Source organism: Paramisgurnus dabryanus, chromosome 9 (assembly GCF_030506205.2).
Source record: "Paramisgurnus dabryanus chromosome 9, PD_genome_1.1, whole genome shotgun sequence".
NCBI lineage: Eukaryota > Metazoa > Chordata > Actinopteri > Cypriniformes > Cobitidae > Paramisgurnus > Paramisgurnus dabryanus.
The window spans coordinates 15,556,849-15,576,565 of NC_133345.1; the positions used below are offsets into that span (position 1 = coordinate 15,556,849).

General features: G+C 38.8%; 1 protein-coding gene across 2 annotated transcripts in view; it reads right to left on the minus strand.

The window, feature by feature from the left end:
• syt9a (synaptotagmin IXa) overlaps nt 1-19,309 on the minus strand; it is a 51,286-nt gene extending 31,977 nt beyond the window's left edge. Inside the window, exon 1 of one of the 2 annotated variants that reach the window (XM_065270009.2) lies at nt 18,879-19,309. In XM_065270009.2, coding sequence (XP_065126081.2) covers nt 18,879-19,026 — 148 coding nt within the window. In that variant the 5' untranslated portion in view covers nt 19,027-19,309. The remainder of the gene's footprint in view (nt 1-18,878) is intronic. The other variant, XM_065270008.2, reaches the window with a different exon arrangement.
• Between the last annotated feature and the right edge of the window lie 408 nt (nt 19,310-19,717).

The window sequence follows — 19,717 nt, forward strand, 5'->3', positions numbered from 1 at the left end:
TGTAATGCGGTGGAGCCTGCAGCCGTACGAACTCTGTGTACCATGGGAGGGGGCAATATATTTGTACATAATTTTAAATTGATAATTTAGAGTTAATATAACTTTGTATGCTTTGTGACATAACAAAAAAGAAAGAGAGATTAAAGAAAAATACAGGTGTGCATTCAGGGGGATTGGTTAAAACTGTGCATAAGTGATAAAGTGATTGACTTCATGCAGCGCTGCATGAACCAATCAGCATTAGAACGATTAGTAGGCACTGCAGTCCAGGTATTTGTCTGTTAAAGAGTAACTAAACCCCAAACCAACTTTTTTTAGTTAATGATCTGTGAGAATGATGCTTTATTAGTGCTGTTCTTTGATTTGAGTAAGTTTTTTGACATTTGGATATAAAGTGTTTCAATACTACAATATATGGTGTAAAAACGTCTGAGTGCTGCCCTCTTGAGGTTGAACGGTGGCTACTGCAGTTGAATTTTCCTATTGGATGTTGGGTCCAAGAAATGACTCGTGACGTAAGCAGGTTCAAGCTCACCACGCCCTTGTTACGGTCTCACCACACACTTAGTTCGTCCCCTCTATCTCCGTTGGGATCTGCCCACTTTTCTTGCATTTTTCAAATATTGCAGTGGGTGGAGTCAGGCTCTGACCAGGGGTTTAGTTACGCTTTAAATTCAACAGTTTCAGCATATGGTAGCCTATTTCACAAACAAACGGAAATAAGTGATTCTGCATTTTACAGCCTTGATACTGTGTTGTTTTTCTATCTCATTTATTTCAAGGTAATTACAAAGAAACAACACTGAGCATCACTAGAAGGATACTTTATGGCAGGGGTGGGGAATCCTGGTCCTGGAGGGCCATTGTCATGCAGAGTTTAGTTCCCAATTAAACACACCTGAAAAATCTAATCAAAGTCTTCAGGATTACTTGGAAATTAATTGCAGGAGTGTTTGAACTAAACTTAACAGATGTATCCCTCCAGGACACAGGGTTCCCCACCCCTGCTTTATTATGGGTATATCAGCACATCTGAGAAATTAAGTAGAAACAGGCAATACTGTATTTTAAAGTCCTGATACCATGTAGTTTCTGTGAAATTACTTCATTTCTTTCAAGGCAGTAACAGATAAAGCCAGGAAGGAACAGGCAGTGCAGGTGGCCAAGGAGGTACAGCCAGCAGAGCAGGAAGCCACAGGGGGTGCCGGCGGGGCAAGAACAGGCACGGTTGGAAAACAGACAACCCAGGAGACAGGAGTGTAGGAGAAGCTAATGGCCACTGAAGCTTTGAGGTATACCCCCCAAAAATATTTCCTTAGGGAAGCTAAGGGAGGTGTGTGCGGCCCAGACGCATCCCAAGGCCAGCGTCATCCCAAGGCCAGTTTTTTCACTGCCACCACAACGACCTTGACCCTCTGAGTTCAGAGTACACAGCGGGCACTGGACGCGGTTCAGGGTAGACAACAGGTGCTGGGCTGAGTTCAGGGTAGACAGCAGGTGCTTCAGTTAAGGGAGATGTGTGCGGCCCAGACACATCTTAAGGCCAGTGTCATCACAGCCAACACAACTAGTTCAGGAGGGTAAATGTGCACTTGGCTGGAGTCAGGAGAATGAGCGCGCACCTCACAGAGACTTGGAGATCGAGCGTGCGCCTCTAGTGGATGAGGAGAACAAGCATGTACCACGTGGGGAGAGAACGACATTCAGGTGAGCAAGCGTGGCACTTGCAGCAATCAGGTGAGGTGAAGGACACTGGGAAAGTTTTTGAGTGAGCTGGAGCACTGCAGTGGTTTCAGGATGGGACTGGATGATGACTAAATTTGTCCTCAGTAACAATATTAACTTTGAATGTAGAGCCAATCAGTTGGAGGACATAATTTAGAAAATCAATAAGGGATAAATTGGATAGATCAGGAGAAATCATCATAAATAAATGATCACCCAGCCCCATCCAAAAGCATGCATTCAGCATGGCCCCAGATCAAGTCCATGATCTCTTCAACATATTCCTCCAGAGGACGCCCATTTCGCTGGAGATGGAGGAGTAAATATATAATTACCCAGCCCGGGGTTAAAAACAACCCAATATTTTTTTAGAGTTTAAGGGCGGTTTCCCAGATAATTAATGTAAGAGCTGTCCGAACTGAAAACAACTTGCACTGACATTTCTTAAAATACATCTGTGTCCTTTGTTTTGCCTTAAAATGCAAACAATTAATATTTTTAGTAGGGCATTTTTGTTAAAACTAGTTATATTCCTAGTTAAACCAAGGTCTAGTCCTGGCTTAAGCTAATAAATAATATTACCCTAACATTACTCAGTTATTACCATTCGGCAAAGTGCTACCAACTATTCCTTTAAAAAGTTGTTCAACGAGTTTTGAAGGGTTTTTGATGAAATTTCTAAAGAACATTTTAATTTTATAAAAATCTGTGGTTATTTTCATAAATAATTGGACTGAAATTAATCGTTATTATTATAGCTGTAAATACAACCTAGTATCACGAAATTTCTGTTTACGTGTCACTGTCACGTATTTGTTACTCAACTGTTTTTTTCCTATTTTCTTACCATTGTCGCTTCTGTTTAGGGTTAGATTTACATAAAATGACATCTTTACCAGTGGCGGCTGGTGCTAAAAAAATTTGGGGGGGGCGCAAACACACTAAAAATCAAACTTTTACTGTAGTAATGCAGTACTCTTAATAGCCATTTATCAGGTGATGAGTATCATTAGCATTTAATGCTGAAAATGTTACAGTTGAAATCAAACGTACGAAATAAACGTACTATGAATCTGTAATTAACTAATATCAAGGTAATCATTCGCACGCACGCACTCACGCACGCACGCACGCACACACACACACACACACACACACAGAGCAACGAGAGAGAGAGAGAAAGAGAGAGAGAGAGAGAGAGAGAGAGAGAGAGAGAGAGAGAGAGAGAGAGAGAGGTTGCTATAGACATTTTCAATCTCCGTCATTTTTTTTTTGAAAAACAGCGTTGTAAAGAGTCCTTCGCACTTTGCAGTCATTTATTATCCGTCATTTCATGTTTTAATTATTTTCATTTTCGTTCACATGTCCATTTTTAATCATAAACTTACAAGACGAGCATACAAGTCAAATGTGTTTATTCATTTGTTTAGAGAACAGATAAACGGAGACCGTGCATCACTTTACCATCACACGAAGCAGATGAATTAATGTTTTTTTTCTCACAGTGACAGCGGAGGCAATAAAACACGGAGCTTTATGCTGAACAGGCAAATATGAACAAATCAAATAACAAAATACTACTGTGATTAAAATATCAATAAACATTTAAAAATCTGAATTGAACTAAACTCATCTGAAACCATCTTATGTAATAAACGCATGAAGGCAGATTAATGCAGACTCTTGTCATTAGATTTTGTATCTTTACCTTAGACAGGCGTCTTGTTGCAGCGCTCCTGACCTGTAGTGTTTAACTTCAGCAGCCATGCGCAGACCAATCAGTGTATGACATCAAAATATCGCAAGAATATCTAGAAACCAGGGCGTCATTTGAGCAACACACTGCCACCAACTGGACATAAATAGGAATTACATTCTCAAGTTGAGTTGTATGGGCATCTGCCAAAATGGCGCTCATATTTTCTTTATCCTGCTTAATCTCCGTCAAAGACTTTTCGTTTAACGCGACCGAATACACACAAAAAGAGACACTAAAGTTGCCTAATCACAGGCTCGTATGTTTCTTTTTGCTTTTATAGCCATAGCACAAGCACATTTTTCCCTCACAACAGGGAGTACATACAGCGCAATATGCACGGTTCGTGAAGTTTCCTTAAAAACAGTGGTTTTCTCGTGGGTGCTTTTTAAACTCTACAACACTGTACAACAACAAAACTAACAACAAAGTTGACCAAGCCACGAAATTATATGAGCAGCACTCGCTCTCATTATGTCCACGCAACACAAGCTCAAACGCGCCACAAAAGTTCATGTCGTGACGTGCACGTCTATCACGCATTCAGACTTTAAAACAGCAAACAGGGAAAAAATAAAACTCAAGAAGACTTACATAATATCCAGCTAGCCAACTCCGTTTGCCATGAGAAGTGGTGGAGAACACAGACTGCCATCATTTGACTCCGTTGGTCGATCTAATCCAAGCTTCTTAATCCTTTATTTTTTCATCAATTAAATACCTTGTAAAGGGTGATTTTGTAAGGATAAAAGCATATTTTCCTTCATCTCAAGATATTTCACTTGCTTTCACTGATCTGTACTGTAGCTATCAGTTAACACAGCAATCTCCAACGCGGTTATGAGACTCTTCGAACCATCCAATCACAGGAGGTAAAAAACATTAAAAGCAATATTGATTCGCTTTCAACATAAGTGGGAGTGTTTGGGACGCACAGTCCTGCGCCCCAGGGCGGATCCGAAACCAGCCACTTAGAGCTCAGCCTCAGGTCACATGTTTTTACCCTTTTTCCTGACCTACATAGACACTCATTAGGGGTGCGCCCCAGACACACAAACATGACACACACACAACGAACTCAGTTTTGATTTTTAATTGTTTTAAATAAATTATAACATGACTAACAGTGAAATAGTACAACTAAATGAATTTATTTTGTATTAATTTGCACTATATATTTAACTTTTTGGTAACATGTTAAAGTAGCTTTCCTCTCTGGCCAGCTTTAAGGGGGCGGCGCCCCAGCGCCCCCTAGTGACCAGCCGCCACTGATCTTTACCCAAACCCAACTCTTACCCTAACGCCAGGCGACAATGGTTTAAAAATTAGAAAATATACAAAAATAAATCTGAAAAAAAATTGTATTAAAGTGACATCCTAATGCAAACACCAAATCTAACCCTAAACCAAAGCGACAATGGTTTGAAAATAGGAAAAAGCAGTTAAGTAACCAATCCGTGACAATGATGTTCACCCAAAAAGGTGGAAAACGTGTCAAGTGTCATGGAAAGGCTCACAAATTTACGTGACTATAGGTATATCATTTCGTGATACAGGTTCTGTACAAGCTATAGATAAATGTAAAAACAATATAGAGAAATTGCAAAAAAATAAATCAGCCATTCGATCACAAGAACTGAAAATGCACTCGATTCGTAACAGTGCCATTCAGTTTAGACAAGCACAAACAAAGAATTATTGAACAGTTTAGCTGTGCAAGTGAAGTAGCCACACAGGGTTCGATCAGTTTCTTGGTTTCAAGTGCAAAACAAATCAGCTGCCCTGGCTTCTTTAATGAATACAGTAGATTCCATATTGATTCCCTAGTCATTAAACCGAATAGCTGTTCTCAGGCACTGCTCTTTGATCGTGATGATGAGTGACTCTAATGAAATCCCTAAACTTTAATTAAAACCAGGAACATTAGTTAATCAGGAGTGAGCATTCAAGAGAGAAACTCTAACTCTGTTCTTTCAAATCAGGTCACATGACTCATTGGGATGGACAATATAATTGTTTAAACTCAGTGTCCTATCTTTGACCCTGTCTGGATATTTCTGTCCACTTCACTAATCACAACAATTACATCTGCATAAAGAAACATTATAATATCCAAAGCGGTTCTAAAATAAATGTAATGAATATTTCATTGCTACATTCGCTTTAATGCTAAACAAAATGAATGGTACCCTTCTTTTCTCCTGATTAGATCCCAAGAGATCTCACTCACTGGTTTTATTTCATATCTATTCAGACTCTGCCTAATAATGACATTAAGTTCAGTGATGGATCACATTTGTAATCTGTTCAAACAGTCAGCTGCATGCAGTAACATAAAACCAGTACTGTAACATTAGATTTAATTACATAACTAGGTCTGCTGGATTGCCTTTGAGCCCAAGTCCAGTTTGAATCATTTGAAAAAGTAAGACTTAAAATACCTTGTATTTGTATTCATAAATTCATTCATATCACGGTAAATGAGTTGCATAATTATAAATAAATATCATCCTCTTTAAATTTCAGTGTTTCTTAATAAATCTACTTTGACTGTTATTACTTAAACCAGGCACATACTATTATAAGACTTTTTGTACTGTGGATGTCCTGTTTATAGACAGTTTCACCGGATACATGTGTGTTGTCGCGGTTACGTGTTTAGACAGAACTTAATTCGGTCTGTGTTTGTTTAATGGTCTGGCTAGTGGTTTAACTCTGGAACAAATACCTCGTCGAAAATAACAAATGTTTTGGTTTCCTAAAGACAAGGGGAGATGGCGATCATGGATGGGTGATTCCACAGTTTCGGTCCCCAAGGGGTGTAATGAACAAAATAGATTGTAAAATACCCAGTTTTTGTCATTTTTTTATTTTTAGTTCACTATTTTGTTTAGGATAGATGTAAGAAATAAAGTTAATTTTATTCCACTAAGCCTTGGCATTATCGTGTAATGAGACTTTATTTTATTTCCGTCCCCAGACATTGCGGATGTCAGAGTGAGACGTTCAGTGCATCTGGGTTTTTCCTAAGTCATTTCTTTTATTTCCTTTAATAAAATCCAGAATTTTGGTGCATAACATTCATATTGATGTGTCTTCTACAAAATAATACTACTATCACTGAAAGTATAATTTCCTTAATCCACCACGATACAATGGAAACATTCAATGCTCGTAACTCCTTCTGTCCAAACAGTTACGAATGTTAAACTATGAATCTAAAGGAAACGGAGACATCATTTTTCCATTAAAACATCTTGTGTGGGTTAAATTCTCATATGCGTTGCTACATGATAAATTGTTAACGGGATAAAACAGGGGCAGAGAGTTTCTGTCAAAGAATCATAACACTCGAACATTTTATTCTGATGCTATGTCTCAGCGGTTCTGAAGTCAGATATAAGATTGTCTAGGTCATGCATGCTCTGCTTGGAAAGGAAGAGTTGACAGGATTTCACAGATTTCGACAAATGTGTGTAAGTTTGTGGTTTCTGTCCATAAGTTTACAAATGTTAAAATGTTATGAACATGGTAAACTTTGGTTAAGTAAACATTAAATAGACAATAAAAGACTGATCGTGGCACCATGATCAAAATAAAACTCTTTTACTGCAGTAATAATATTTAACGGGTATACATTTTGAAAGAAACCTAAACATTTAGTCATGTGTCAATCATCATTAAAATCGTAATCCTTTAATGTCTCATTATTTTTCTTTTGTACAGTACTATATGTGTTTATTCAAAACATTAATTTAAACAATTTTCTATTAACATCTTACATGATACTGATATATTGGGCTCTATCATACACCCGGCGCAATGCGGCCCAATGCGCGACAAAAGTTGTTTGGCTAGTTTCAACCCGGCGCAATGATCATTTTCACGTTTAACGCCACGTTGTTTAAATTTTGTTCTGGTCTAAAAAACAAGGTGTGTTCATGCGCATTGTTGGCGCGTTGCTATTTTGAGGCAACTAAAATAGACTACGCCATTGACCAACAAAAACCTGGTCTAAAGTCAATGGCGCAATAGTGTTTTTGTTATTTAATGAGCGAGTTAGAAATATACACCTATAAACGGGACAACAACTCGTGTTTGCCTATTACACACATGAATGACAACCAGATTTTGACTTCTTCCGGACAGAGTACTAAAAACTGTAGTGAGTTAAAATTTCCAACTTTAAATGGTAAATATAACTGAGTAGGGGTGGCACGGTTCACAAAACCCTCGGTTCGGTTCGTATCACGGTTCTATGGTCACGGTTCTCGGTTCAGTACGGTTCTTGTTGTTATTTTTTCTTTACATTTTTAACACTCCAGAAATGTACACTCTCAGAAATAAAGGTACAAAACTGTACCTTTTCTGTCACTGGGGCTGTACCCTTTCAAAAAGTACAGCTTTGCACCTAAGGATTTCATTTAAGTACCTCAGAAATACATTCTGGGACCAAAGAGAGCTTATTAGTACCTCAAAAATTCATATTAGTATCTCAAAGGTACATATTGATACAAAATTTTTACCAGTACATATCTGTACTTAATGGTCCATACAATTGCCTTTTTAAAGGGTGCTGCCCCAGTTAGGGTACATATTTTGACTTTTTTCTAACAATGTAGGCTCCTTAAGGTACGGTCAAAATTGCATTCTACCCAAAATTGCATTCTGTTTTGTATTCCTGTAAAGGTTTCAAACGGAAACTTAGGGTACAGCCCCAGTGACAGAAAAGGTACAGTTTTGTACCTTTATTTCTGACAGTGTATTATCTTATTAATGTATTAATTATCCATAATTTAGGATACAGTATTAAAAAAAATTTAAGCACATTATTGGGACCATCTCTGAGGAAAGCCAGATGAGATTTTGATAGAGCAAGAGGGAAGACATTGATGATTTCAACATGCTTTTCATTTATTTGGCAAAAAAGAGAATGTGTATTGCCATCTACATGAACTTTATGTGCATTTTTAGCACACAAAGATAACTTGCATTTATTAAAATGCCAACTTCAGTGTAGCTCTTAGATTTATCACTGAGAGGCTCCTTAAATACTGCAGAGAGAATATGTGGACGAGAGAGAGACACAACGTTTACAATTGTAATATTTAAATCCGTCTCTTTTGTCCACTTTTGGCCACTTCTGTCCTGATTACTTTGAGGGGCAATTTCTGAAATAAGATCGCGCAACTTTCACACGCTAGCAAAATGAAACTACGCGGAAATCAGCCGCTTTAATTTTATCAATGAAAGGCTAAAAATAGCGCTGAATACGAAAAGACGTAAAACACTGTATTCAGTACCTCAGATTAGATAAATAGTCGGAGAGAAGGCGATCTCCTGTGGCTGTTGGAGCATATTCAACCCATAGACTGCAGTTCAATCTATTGTTTTATTTCCGCTGTCATCATGGTAACATGAAATAAAAATATGTTTCCACACACCAAACTTATACGACGCTGGCGCATCCTCCAACTGCAGGCAGACTTCCTTTTCTCTCCCACTTGCCATTTCTACATGTAACATAACCTGCAGTACTTATACAAAAAACCAGTCACCTCTTCTTTCGCGCGAAAGGGAAACACGCTATCTGAGGTCACATACAGGGCATGAGACTACATTGCGCATGCCATGAACCGTTGAACCGTACGGCACACACGCGCTCCGAACTGAGACAAGCGAACCGAACGGTTCGGATTTTTTTCATGGACCGTGCCACCCCTATAACTGAGTATCATAAGCATGCATATGATATGAGATGACATAACGATGCCAAATAGAACCAAAAGGGCTCGTGTACAAAGATAATAAAATGGGGCCCAAAATAGAACCCTGAGAAAGCCAGTGAAGAAGAGGTATTTGCAAAATTCATAAAGAATGTTCTATCATGAAGATATGAGTTAAACCAATTCAAAGCAGTGCCCTTAATACCTACATCATCCTCCAAATGCTTTTCAAAAGGATCGAATGGTCTACCATGTCAAATGCGGCACTAAGATCCAACATAATTACAATAACCCCCAACCCAGCATCGACTGCCATCAGTAGATCATTAAGCAAACCAGTCTCTGTGCTGTGACCAGCTCTAAATCCAGATTGGAATTTATGAAAAATATCATTTTCAATTAGAAAATAAGTAATTTAGGAAGAAACATCCTTTTCTAATACTTGCAATAGACATGGTAACTTGGAAACTGCCTGATAATTATTCAGCTCTGTAGGGTCAAGGCCTAATTTTTTTTAGTAAAGGTGAAACCACTGCTTGCTTAAGACAGGGTGGCACAACTCCATTACTCAAAGTGCTGTTCAAAAGACAGAATGCTAGGGCACAAAAATATTGTTTAAGAAAGTGTTTATTGTGTTAAACAAAGTTTTGGGACAGTGAGCGGTTCTTTTTTATTAACTCTGAGACATAAGTTGTTCTAGCAGCTTTAACAGCATGCTGAAAATTTCTTAAGGGATACCTGTAATATTTCAAAAGAGATCTGTAATTTGTCACTCCTCCATCTACGTTCAGCTTGTCTACAAGCCTGTCTAAAGCCCGTGTATCATTATTAAACCAGGCTGGGGCAAAGATTTAGGCTTTTTTCTTAATTGGAGCAATATCATTTGTAATGTGCAGACACACAGAATAAAAAGCAACAGTCAATTCATTTGTTTCAAATGAAGGTCCAGCAGCTTCTAATGTAGACGAAATTGGGCTATTCGCATAGGCCTGGGCAAAAAGATTAGCCGTTGACTCATTCATCAGACCAAAAATTATCCATATATGCTCCCTTGGGTGTGGCAACAGACAGATAAAATTTGGGTGTGGCAACAGACAGATAAAATTTAAAAAAGAATGGTCTATGGTCCGATATAAAATTATCCTCTGTGGCCACATCCCTAACTGGTAGCCCCAAAGATCAAGTTCAAGTTTGAACAAATGTACCTCAAAGGAAGAATATTCCCCACTGATCCGACAGAACATTTAAAATGGTCTGTAAGTAGCATAGCCACCCACACACCTTGACCAATTAGTCTAGGGTGTTTAAAACATTATAGTTCGCAGTTAACAGCTCTGTAAGTAAACAGGTGTTAGAAACAGGAAAACCAATTCTTTAGAAATCATGAAGTAGCGAAGTATAAATGTTTTGTTTCTCACTGAACTCACATTTAGCAAAGCAGCTTTAACTCCAATGAGGTCCAACGAGTAAGATTGAGATAATGATGAGTACAGAAGATCCATTAAATAGCGGTGATCGGTCGATCCACGGGGTTTTAACAACAGAGGCCAAGTAATAGCCAGAGGCTAGGCATGATAGACCGTCCAAAGCCAAAGAAAAACATAAACAATCTCTAAAATGCTCAGGATGCGATGGCTTGCCATGCAACACGCTGGTGCCATCTTGCCAATCAATGTGTTCTTTTCAATGACGGGAATGGTCCAAATCTTTACAATAGAAATGATACAGCCACTTCTTATTCTCAGAAGTGGAAAGAGTAATAAATTATTCTACTCAAGTAAAAGTACAGTTACTTTATTGAAATAAAGTTACTAGTCTAAAAATCTACTCAAGTAAAAGTAAAAAGTAAGCAATTTTAACTTTACTCAAAGTAAAAGTTACTTTTTCGCAGTGGGGTGAGGTGGAGGATTCTAGTATAGTTCAAAAAGCTTTTTTATAATTAAGAAATAATTGTGGAATTTTTTGATGACCCATTCACATTCTTAAGTTGTGGTCGACTTCATTGCAAAGCTGCAAGACCTCGGAAGATAATGTGCATGGTGTCAAAACCGATTGCCTTGCAAATGAGCGGTAAAAACTCTGTCTGCAAACTCTCCTCACGTGCGTGAAGCAGCTACCTTTCATAGGAATAAAACACTAGCTTTGCGTCAGTGGAAAGTGGTCGTTTAAATATGGCCAGGGTTTCTTTAATAAGAATTGAATTAAGGGTCTGCATTAGCTGGTTTCTCTGTCTCCTCTGTGTTTTTTTTTTTTGCGAGTTTAGCGTGTTGCCCCGTCCATCAATCAATCATCCGTGGCACGCCTTTAACATCTTTTTTAACACTGAAATGCTTCTTGCGTGGAATGACGTAGAATGAGCCAAAGATACAAAATTGAAACTCATCAGGCTGGAAATGTGTAAGTCTGAAAAATGTGTAGGTCTACAAATGGTGGTACAAGAGGGACAATCTTTGTATATCCCACACCACATGGTGACCCACAACATCAAAAACTGTGTTGTGTTGAACTGTTTACAGCAGTACCCGAGTGTAAAGATTGCTGTTATCTGGACCTACATTAGTACCTTCACTTCTAGGAGTGCTGTTGAGGTTTGAGGAGGAGATCAAGCCATGATCTGTATGTAGGAGTTGAAATAAATACCTCAAATATAGTACTTGACCTGGTTTCTGTGTTCTGACACATGGAAGTAATTACCACATTAAACTTAATCTAGCAACATACTATTAATACAGTCATATTATTCTCGGCTTGTCTTTTTTTCCGTCTTCATCTGTTTCCACATTTCTGTGTAAAGCACTTTGAATTACCTTTGAAATAATTCAAATTACATGTGTATGGAATGAGCTATACAAATAAACTTGCCTTGCTTATGTCACAGGTGAGGAGCGGACCGCCCCTGTTGCGGGTCACGCTCCTCCTTCCGTTCCACCCCGAGGAGGTCCCAAAACACCCCAATTACCAGACAGACGAATAAATAAAATTTAACAAGTTTTATTAAAGATTAAAAGACCACGTAGGGGGATTTAAATACTTAAAAAAAGGACTTCCAGTCTTTAGCCTTCGCCTCCTGAGCACACACAGGGGAGGGACATTAAGGTACACTGGGCTCTTGGCTATGGGCGTACAGGTGAGTATATCGGGAGGTACACTGGACTCTTGGCTTTGGGTGTACAGGTGAGCATACAGGGGGATACACTGGGCTCTTAGCCTTGGGCGTGCAGGTGAGTATACAGGGAGGTACAATGGGCTCTTGGGCCAGGCATCTGAAAGCCCTCAACAGACGTATCATCATACACTGAGACAGCACATATGCTTTTTCCACACAGCAGCCAGCTCAAACTTCCCTCCTTCGATACTCCACACAATATTCACAGCAAATCCTTACTTCACATAGTTGCCACGACGCCACCAGGTGGGGGAAAGGGTTAATGAGTCGCAGTCGGGTGTATTTATGTAGAAAACAGCCGCCCAGCATCACCAGCTCACTTCTTCTAATGTGGGGCTTTCTCTTCGGCCTAGGGAGGGATTTCTGACAACACTGGCACAGCACAACACTACAATTCTTCACGTGTACACACGTCAAAAAAGACTCCACACACTCACGGTGAATTAGGGTCAGATTCACCACGTTGAGCCGGGAAATAGCCCTGAATAGATGAAAAGATTTAGTGCAGAGGATGGACCAGACGTCAAACCCACGACTTGTAAACACACTCCTTCCTCTTCTCAATGCGTTTCCGGTGACTTCTCAATGTACACAATCTCTTTGAGGTAAATAGTACACGTCAACACAACTGCTTCAAAAGGGATGCTTAAATACTTAGCTCCGTTTGTATTTAGCCCAATCCTCTGTTTCGACTTCGCCCAGTCTGCAATATCCACAATAGTCCATCTCTCCAAGCCCACCGATCGCTCAGTCTCACCCACAGCGTTAGCCGGAGTAAGCTTCACACAATTCTCGCCTTCTTCAGCCCCGTACTCTTTCCGCTTCGCTCCCTGCGACCGCCGAATCAACGGGGCCTTCTGACTCCTTCTTAGAAGGCTTAAGTTCCGTTGATACTAAATCCTCCCCTCTTTCTTCCAGAGGTCTGGTGTATATGAGGCCGATAGTAGAATACTCCTTCATTCCTTTCTCCCCTCACTGCGTTTCCGGTGACTCCTCAATATACACAATCTCTTCGAAGTAAGTAGTACATTTCAACACAAATGCTTCAATAAGGATGCTTTGATACTCAACTTCATCTATCTTCGGCCCAATCCTCTGTTTTACTTCACCCAATCTGCAATATCCACAATAAATACGTTTCTCCAAGCACCCCAAGCGCTCCGTCTCACCCACAGCATTCACCGGAAAGAACTTCACTTCTTCTCGTCTCCTTCAGCCCTGTACTCTTTCCGCTTTACTTCCGTGCGACCGCCGGATCAACGAGGCCTTCCGACTCCTTAGAAGGCTTGCGTTCCGGGAATTGCCCGGAAACAGGATCGCCCGAAAACCGACCGCCCCTTCCGGTTTCAGTTAACAGATACCATAAATATCTAATTTATGCCGGGTACACACACCAAAAGGGTTTTTTTACATCTTATACGATTTTCAAATGTGATAGACTACATATGAGTATAAAAATTCCTAGATTTAACCATTTTGCTCCTATAGTGTGTGTAATGTGTCAAACAGCACACCACACACAAACAGATTTTCAACAAGAGTTTCGACTGTAAATAAAGGAAATCTTGTAAAATCTCTCAAGACTTCAGAATAAGCATGGCGGACGATATGCAGGAAGAAATATCAATGATAGTGTTTAGCAATGATTTTCACAGAAAATTCAAGGATAAAAAAAGAAAATACTTTGGGTGAAGTCGTGGAGACAGCGGGAACATGGTATGTACAAGTTCACTTCAACTTCACTTTGTGCTGCGCCATGACTGCTTCCGTCTTCCATCATCTCGCTTTCTGATTGGATATTGTCAGCATGATCAGCCGGATTATCTTTTGGTGTGTTAGTATAAGTAAAATGCACATAATCTAAGATTTGTGTGACATTAAAATACGTGAAAATCACTAGCAGTGTTATATCTTTTGTTTACTCAAGAACTTACATTATCACAAATGTTTCCATTTTAGTGAAAATTCCAATTTTAAACAGCACTACCTTCTTCATCACTTGTCAATGGTGTTATGTTATCCTTGCTTTCTGCTTTTACTGCTGTAGATATCATATTTGACGTTATGCAGCACAGCGGTGTGCAGACAGATTTGTGGATGGAGATTAACCAAATGGGACTCACAAATCATGTTCATGGATCACATAATGAAATAACCTGCACTATGCAGTCCATTCAGCATCTGACATTAAAGTATTGTAAGAGCAATTACGGAAGCAGTGATGTATCGTATGAAATTTAACACATTACTTGTGCACTTTATAGACATGTTGTGGATGATACAAATTAATTGCTAAAACCATGCTTTGCATGTAGTAAATATATGAAAAATATTCCCATGCAGATCACGTGTAGCGCTCACTAGGTTTTTCTTAAATTACAATCTACTTTGATATATGAGTTTTCCTTTTTTTCACCAGAGTTTAGTAAAGAAAGTCGCTGCCAAACTTTGTTTCATGCGGTCTCTGAACACTTTCCTAATGCAGCCAAACTCATTTCAGTCCACAGAGTGTCAGTTTCACTTTAAAGTAAAAGCCACACAATAGCTCATATCTACAAACCCATAGAAACATTCCAACACACACAAAGATCTTCAAAGAGCCATGTTTCAGAAGTTCCCATTTTGCTGCCCGTCGCCCGTGACAATGCATAATGATGTTAACATTGCATGAACACACAAGAAATACTGATTGATTAATAACTTTAAGTATTTTAATATAAAGCAACCATTATAAGCAGTGGAAGATTGGCTGATTGCATGAACATTTACAGTCCAGTGTCATACAGATGAAGAATATGCATGTTATACACGTATTCAAAGACAGCCAAATGAACCTAGTAAATGGGACTAAATATGTTTCTTTTTTCTAAACCGAGAGTACATCCTCGTCTTTTTGAGTCTAAACTGCTTTAAAAGCTTTTAATAAGCATCATTATCCAATCATTTATGCTTAGATTGCCTCTTCCTCACATGGGATTTACCAGAGAGGCATATCAATGAGATTCCAGTGAATATAAAATAAAGAAAAGCTTTCAGCTATAAATAATGATTTGCATATTGCACGTCTCTAGACCTGTACAAGGTGTAATAATCACATTTAAAGGTGTAATGTGGGTGACACTGCTAATTGCGACCAACTAATCTAAAGAACTTTTCTTTACTCTAAAGAACCATTTTTAAAGCAGAAAGGTTCTTCAGATGTTAAGTTCTTTATGGAACCATTTAGCCTAAAAGTGCACCCAACCTTTTTTTATGATTTGCAAGACATTTATAAATTACTAAAGGATATTCACACTGCGGTTTATCAAACATCGTCCCTCTCTTTAAACCAACAATGGCAGTGAATAATTACACTGTTATGCTTTTTATTTCCATAAGGAAAAAGCTTAGATCCAAAACTAATGATTGCAAAAACACACGTGCCTTTCAATATTGCTCCTTGTAATCAAATCTAAAAAATATAGCATTTTCCAACCTTTAAACAAACAAACAAACAAACAAACAAAAAGAATTCTGGAAACCACAAGAAAGACTGTCATTCCAGCCCAGTGAGACATTAGATAATTATTGTTTTCTTTACTCTTTTCTTGTCTTACTGGCTTCATGCTGCTGATTATTTAATTATAGTTTACACATCCACTTGGTCTGAATGGCCTGATCTCCTACAGAGCAAAGTACCCTCCAACAGTAAGGCTGGTCAAATGCCTTTTTCTAATCCAATGGTATCCAGCTGTAAGGGAGACAATGTCTTCAGTGCATATTTTTATTTCTGCTGAAAGCTTTTAATAATATATATGACAATATATTTACAAATGATTAAACCAAATGTGCTCGTGGCATTTGAACATCTCGCCTTATCTTAGAACAAAAATAAACGGGTTTTCCTTGCGGAAGGTCTGCATTAATCAAAACATAGTTAATTAAAGTGCGTCTTGCAGGTTAACCACCACTGTCGATTAATGGGTACATAAATCACTCAAGATATGTGTATAATTTTTAAAATGTCTCAAAAATGGTCTTAAAGACCACTTTTTTTACGTTTTTGGTATTAACGGTTTTTTTACGCAATTCTGCGATGACGTCACGTTGGGGAGAAGTGAAGGAAGCCTCAGCCAGAGCCATAGAGATAGATGAGACATTTATTGCTGTTTAATACTTACGTATACAATTTGGAAATCATATATACATCGTAGTAAATATATAATGTGTTATACTGCAAAGTTACCATGATAATTATTATTTATGATATCTGTGGAAATAAATAAAACTTCGCAAATCTGCTGATTTGATCCATTCATGTCCTGACCACCAGGCTAGAGATTTTTAAACATCCTTAATCCACACTTACTAGTCTATCAAATAATATCTCAAATATATTGTTTTGTGAAATAAAAGAATGCTTTGTTATATTGTTTATGCGATAACGAATCACACGATCATTTTATACGCAGCAGCTGCAGCACACTCGGATCCGACCGCATACATACTGTAATAAACAGGCGTTCGGTGGCTTTTTACATCACGACAGACTATGCCATTTGAGGAGGAACCGCTCATTGATCACCGTATTTTTATAAATCCTGTACATGTTTGGACCTGCCGAACAGGTTGAGGACTTTCATATACTTTGTTTAGCAGAGAGGTTGAGCAGTTTGACCAGCGGGCTGCGGGAACCGGATGCATATCACGCCGCCAGACTGTGTTAACTCGAAATGTATAACTATTATCAGATCGACCCACCGGAAAAGTCCCGACTCTCTCGATTGCCATTCCGCTACTGGTTGTAAGAAAGTGAGTGCGTTTGGGTCGCTGGTCCCCGCGAACAGATGTGACGTGCCTCACTCAGCTTCCAGGATTAGAGACATGCTGCCAAAACCGTTTGTGCTGAAGATCGCATAAAGTTACACCCATTTCAGGCAGGATCATCCCCCTCAAGCCAGCATGCACGAGTATGTTAATTGTTTGTTTACTTTCTACACGAAGATATGCTAACGTTATGCTATCTGGCTGTCTGTCTGCCTATCTCTCTAGCCTATCCATCTGTCTGTCTGTCTGTCTGTCTGTCTGTCTGTCTATCTATCTATCTATCTATCTATCTATCTATCTATCTATCTATAATCTGCGCTATCAGAACTGTACTTTACTCGTCTTTCTATAGTCATTCTCAATGCTCTCAATGCGGCTTTGGGAAATTCTCTCCCCAGCGTGACGTCATACAGTGCGTTGTGGGGAAAAGGAGAATCATTGCAAACCGCTGTACTTTTTCATACTTTTTCGGGTTTTGTGATACCCAACAACATAAAATACAATGGATAACAGTTTAAATGTTTATTATCAACAAGCAAATTGCACAAATTCGTTGAAAAATTTTACCTGCAAATCGCCCTTTAAATATTTTAAGAGAGAGAGAGAGAGAGAGAGAGCTAGATAGAGAGAGAGAGAGAGATCTTCTAAATGTGTTTGGTTATACTGACTTAATTGCTGTAATGTTGCATTTTAGCCTGTGCAGATATTCTTTTGAGAATACTTGCCCCAAATATGACTTTTGTTAAGTTTAAAAATCTAAATATATCTCAAATGTAAAAATGCTAATGAAGTAATGGTATTAAATTAAGTGGGTCAGATAGTCTTAAGGGACTTGATATAATTTAAAATGAGTGAGTTTTTTGGTGTACACAGTAGGCTTAAAAAATTCCCAAGACAGAGCCACCAAGATTTGCAACTTGTCATTCCCAGTTGTGTTGTACATGCTAATTTAACAATTATTGATAATTTAGCTGATGTTTTATCCAAATGAATTTTCAGTAGGTCTAAAAAAATCAGTTATTATAGATGGTAACTATGGTTACTTGGTCAGTAGCACAGAATGGCTGTCCATGGCTCAACCCTTAATGCGTTTGAACCTCCAACCTCTCAGTTACTAACAGAGATATTTAGCTCCCATGGGCTACAGTATATGGCTCCAGTCACGTGCCCATGCATAAAAAAAATGAATAATAAAGCTGTTCATTGGGTTTTATCAATATTAATACTGACTTTCATAGTCCAGAATTCCTAGATGAATGCTAAAATGTATCTCAATCCTAATGAGATTAATCAAGCAAGGATGCTCTTAAAACGTGATAAGATCGTACATTGGAAAAGCTGAAACTAAAATATATAATAATGGCAAATTTGAGTTGATCCCCTATGATTCAGATATTTTTATAAACGGTATTTGAGTTTATAAACTAAACCAACTAGACTCGGAATACACACGAGGTGATATTAGGTTTAAATGTGAGATTTTTCAGGACGAAAATGAACACATAATGGAATACATTTTTCAGCAACAAGTCAATACTCAATCACATGTGAAGTACCCTGGACTTTTAACTTACATTTATGTATGAAGTAATGATTTTAAGAGGACCGTGGAGTCTATATTCACCACAGTTCACGATCCTGAGGAAGAAAAAGCACGCGCGATTAACCGTTTCATGACTGACACACGAGATTCGCCTACCTGAGTCTGAATACCTCGGCCTGGCGAGATCTCGAAAATAATAAATGAAATCCAAACAGTTTTCGTTCTGCACCTCCCCCTTAGAGCAAAGATCTGACAAGAGCTCCAGCGCTTTCTGACAAATCTCGTCCTCTCTGTCGACAGGCATTTCCCACCAGCATCCTTCTGACAGCGCGATCCCCTCACCTCGCGGACGGCATCTCACTCTCACAGACAAAAGCCGTGTAATGTTCTCATAAAAGTCTTGTTTCGTATCACCTCTCAGGATTTAATCGACGCGGCGGAGTTGCGATTAGAAGCCCGTTCGTGGTTCGCGTTGAGTCAGAAATCAAGAGCCACCGGTTGAATCCTCACGCGCGCGCGAACTAACGTGAGGGGTGGGAGCTCTCCACGCGCATCGAGGTGCTGAAAGGAACGCGCAAGCGCGCCATCTGATCGCACTGTGATTATTCTCAAACGCTAGCACACATACTCCTGGTTACAGTGCTGCCTTGTTCTGAGTTCAAATTACTGTACTAGTATCGTATATACGTCATACCCGATATTTGAATCAATAGAAAACCCCATAGCTGCCGGTTAAAAGGGACTTCTAATTTTTACTTTATCTCTTACAGGTTTGCATTTAGAAATTAAAGTCCCTGTAAAGTCAGATAGTTAACATTCTAAGTGTGTGACACCACAAAACACAAATATATGTTATTAACCACCCAGCCAAAACGCCAAGTAAATAAAATTAGTTATCAACCTCTTGGAAAAATATTTATAATGTGTAGAAACAATTTTCCAGATTGAATTGGAGACTTTAAAGTTGGTTTATTATTGATAACGTGTGTTCCTGT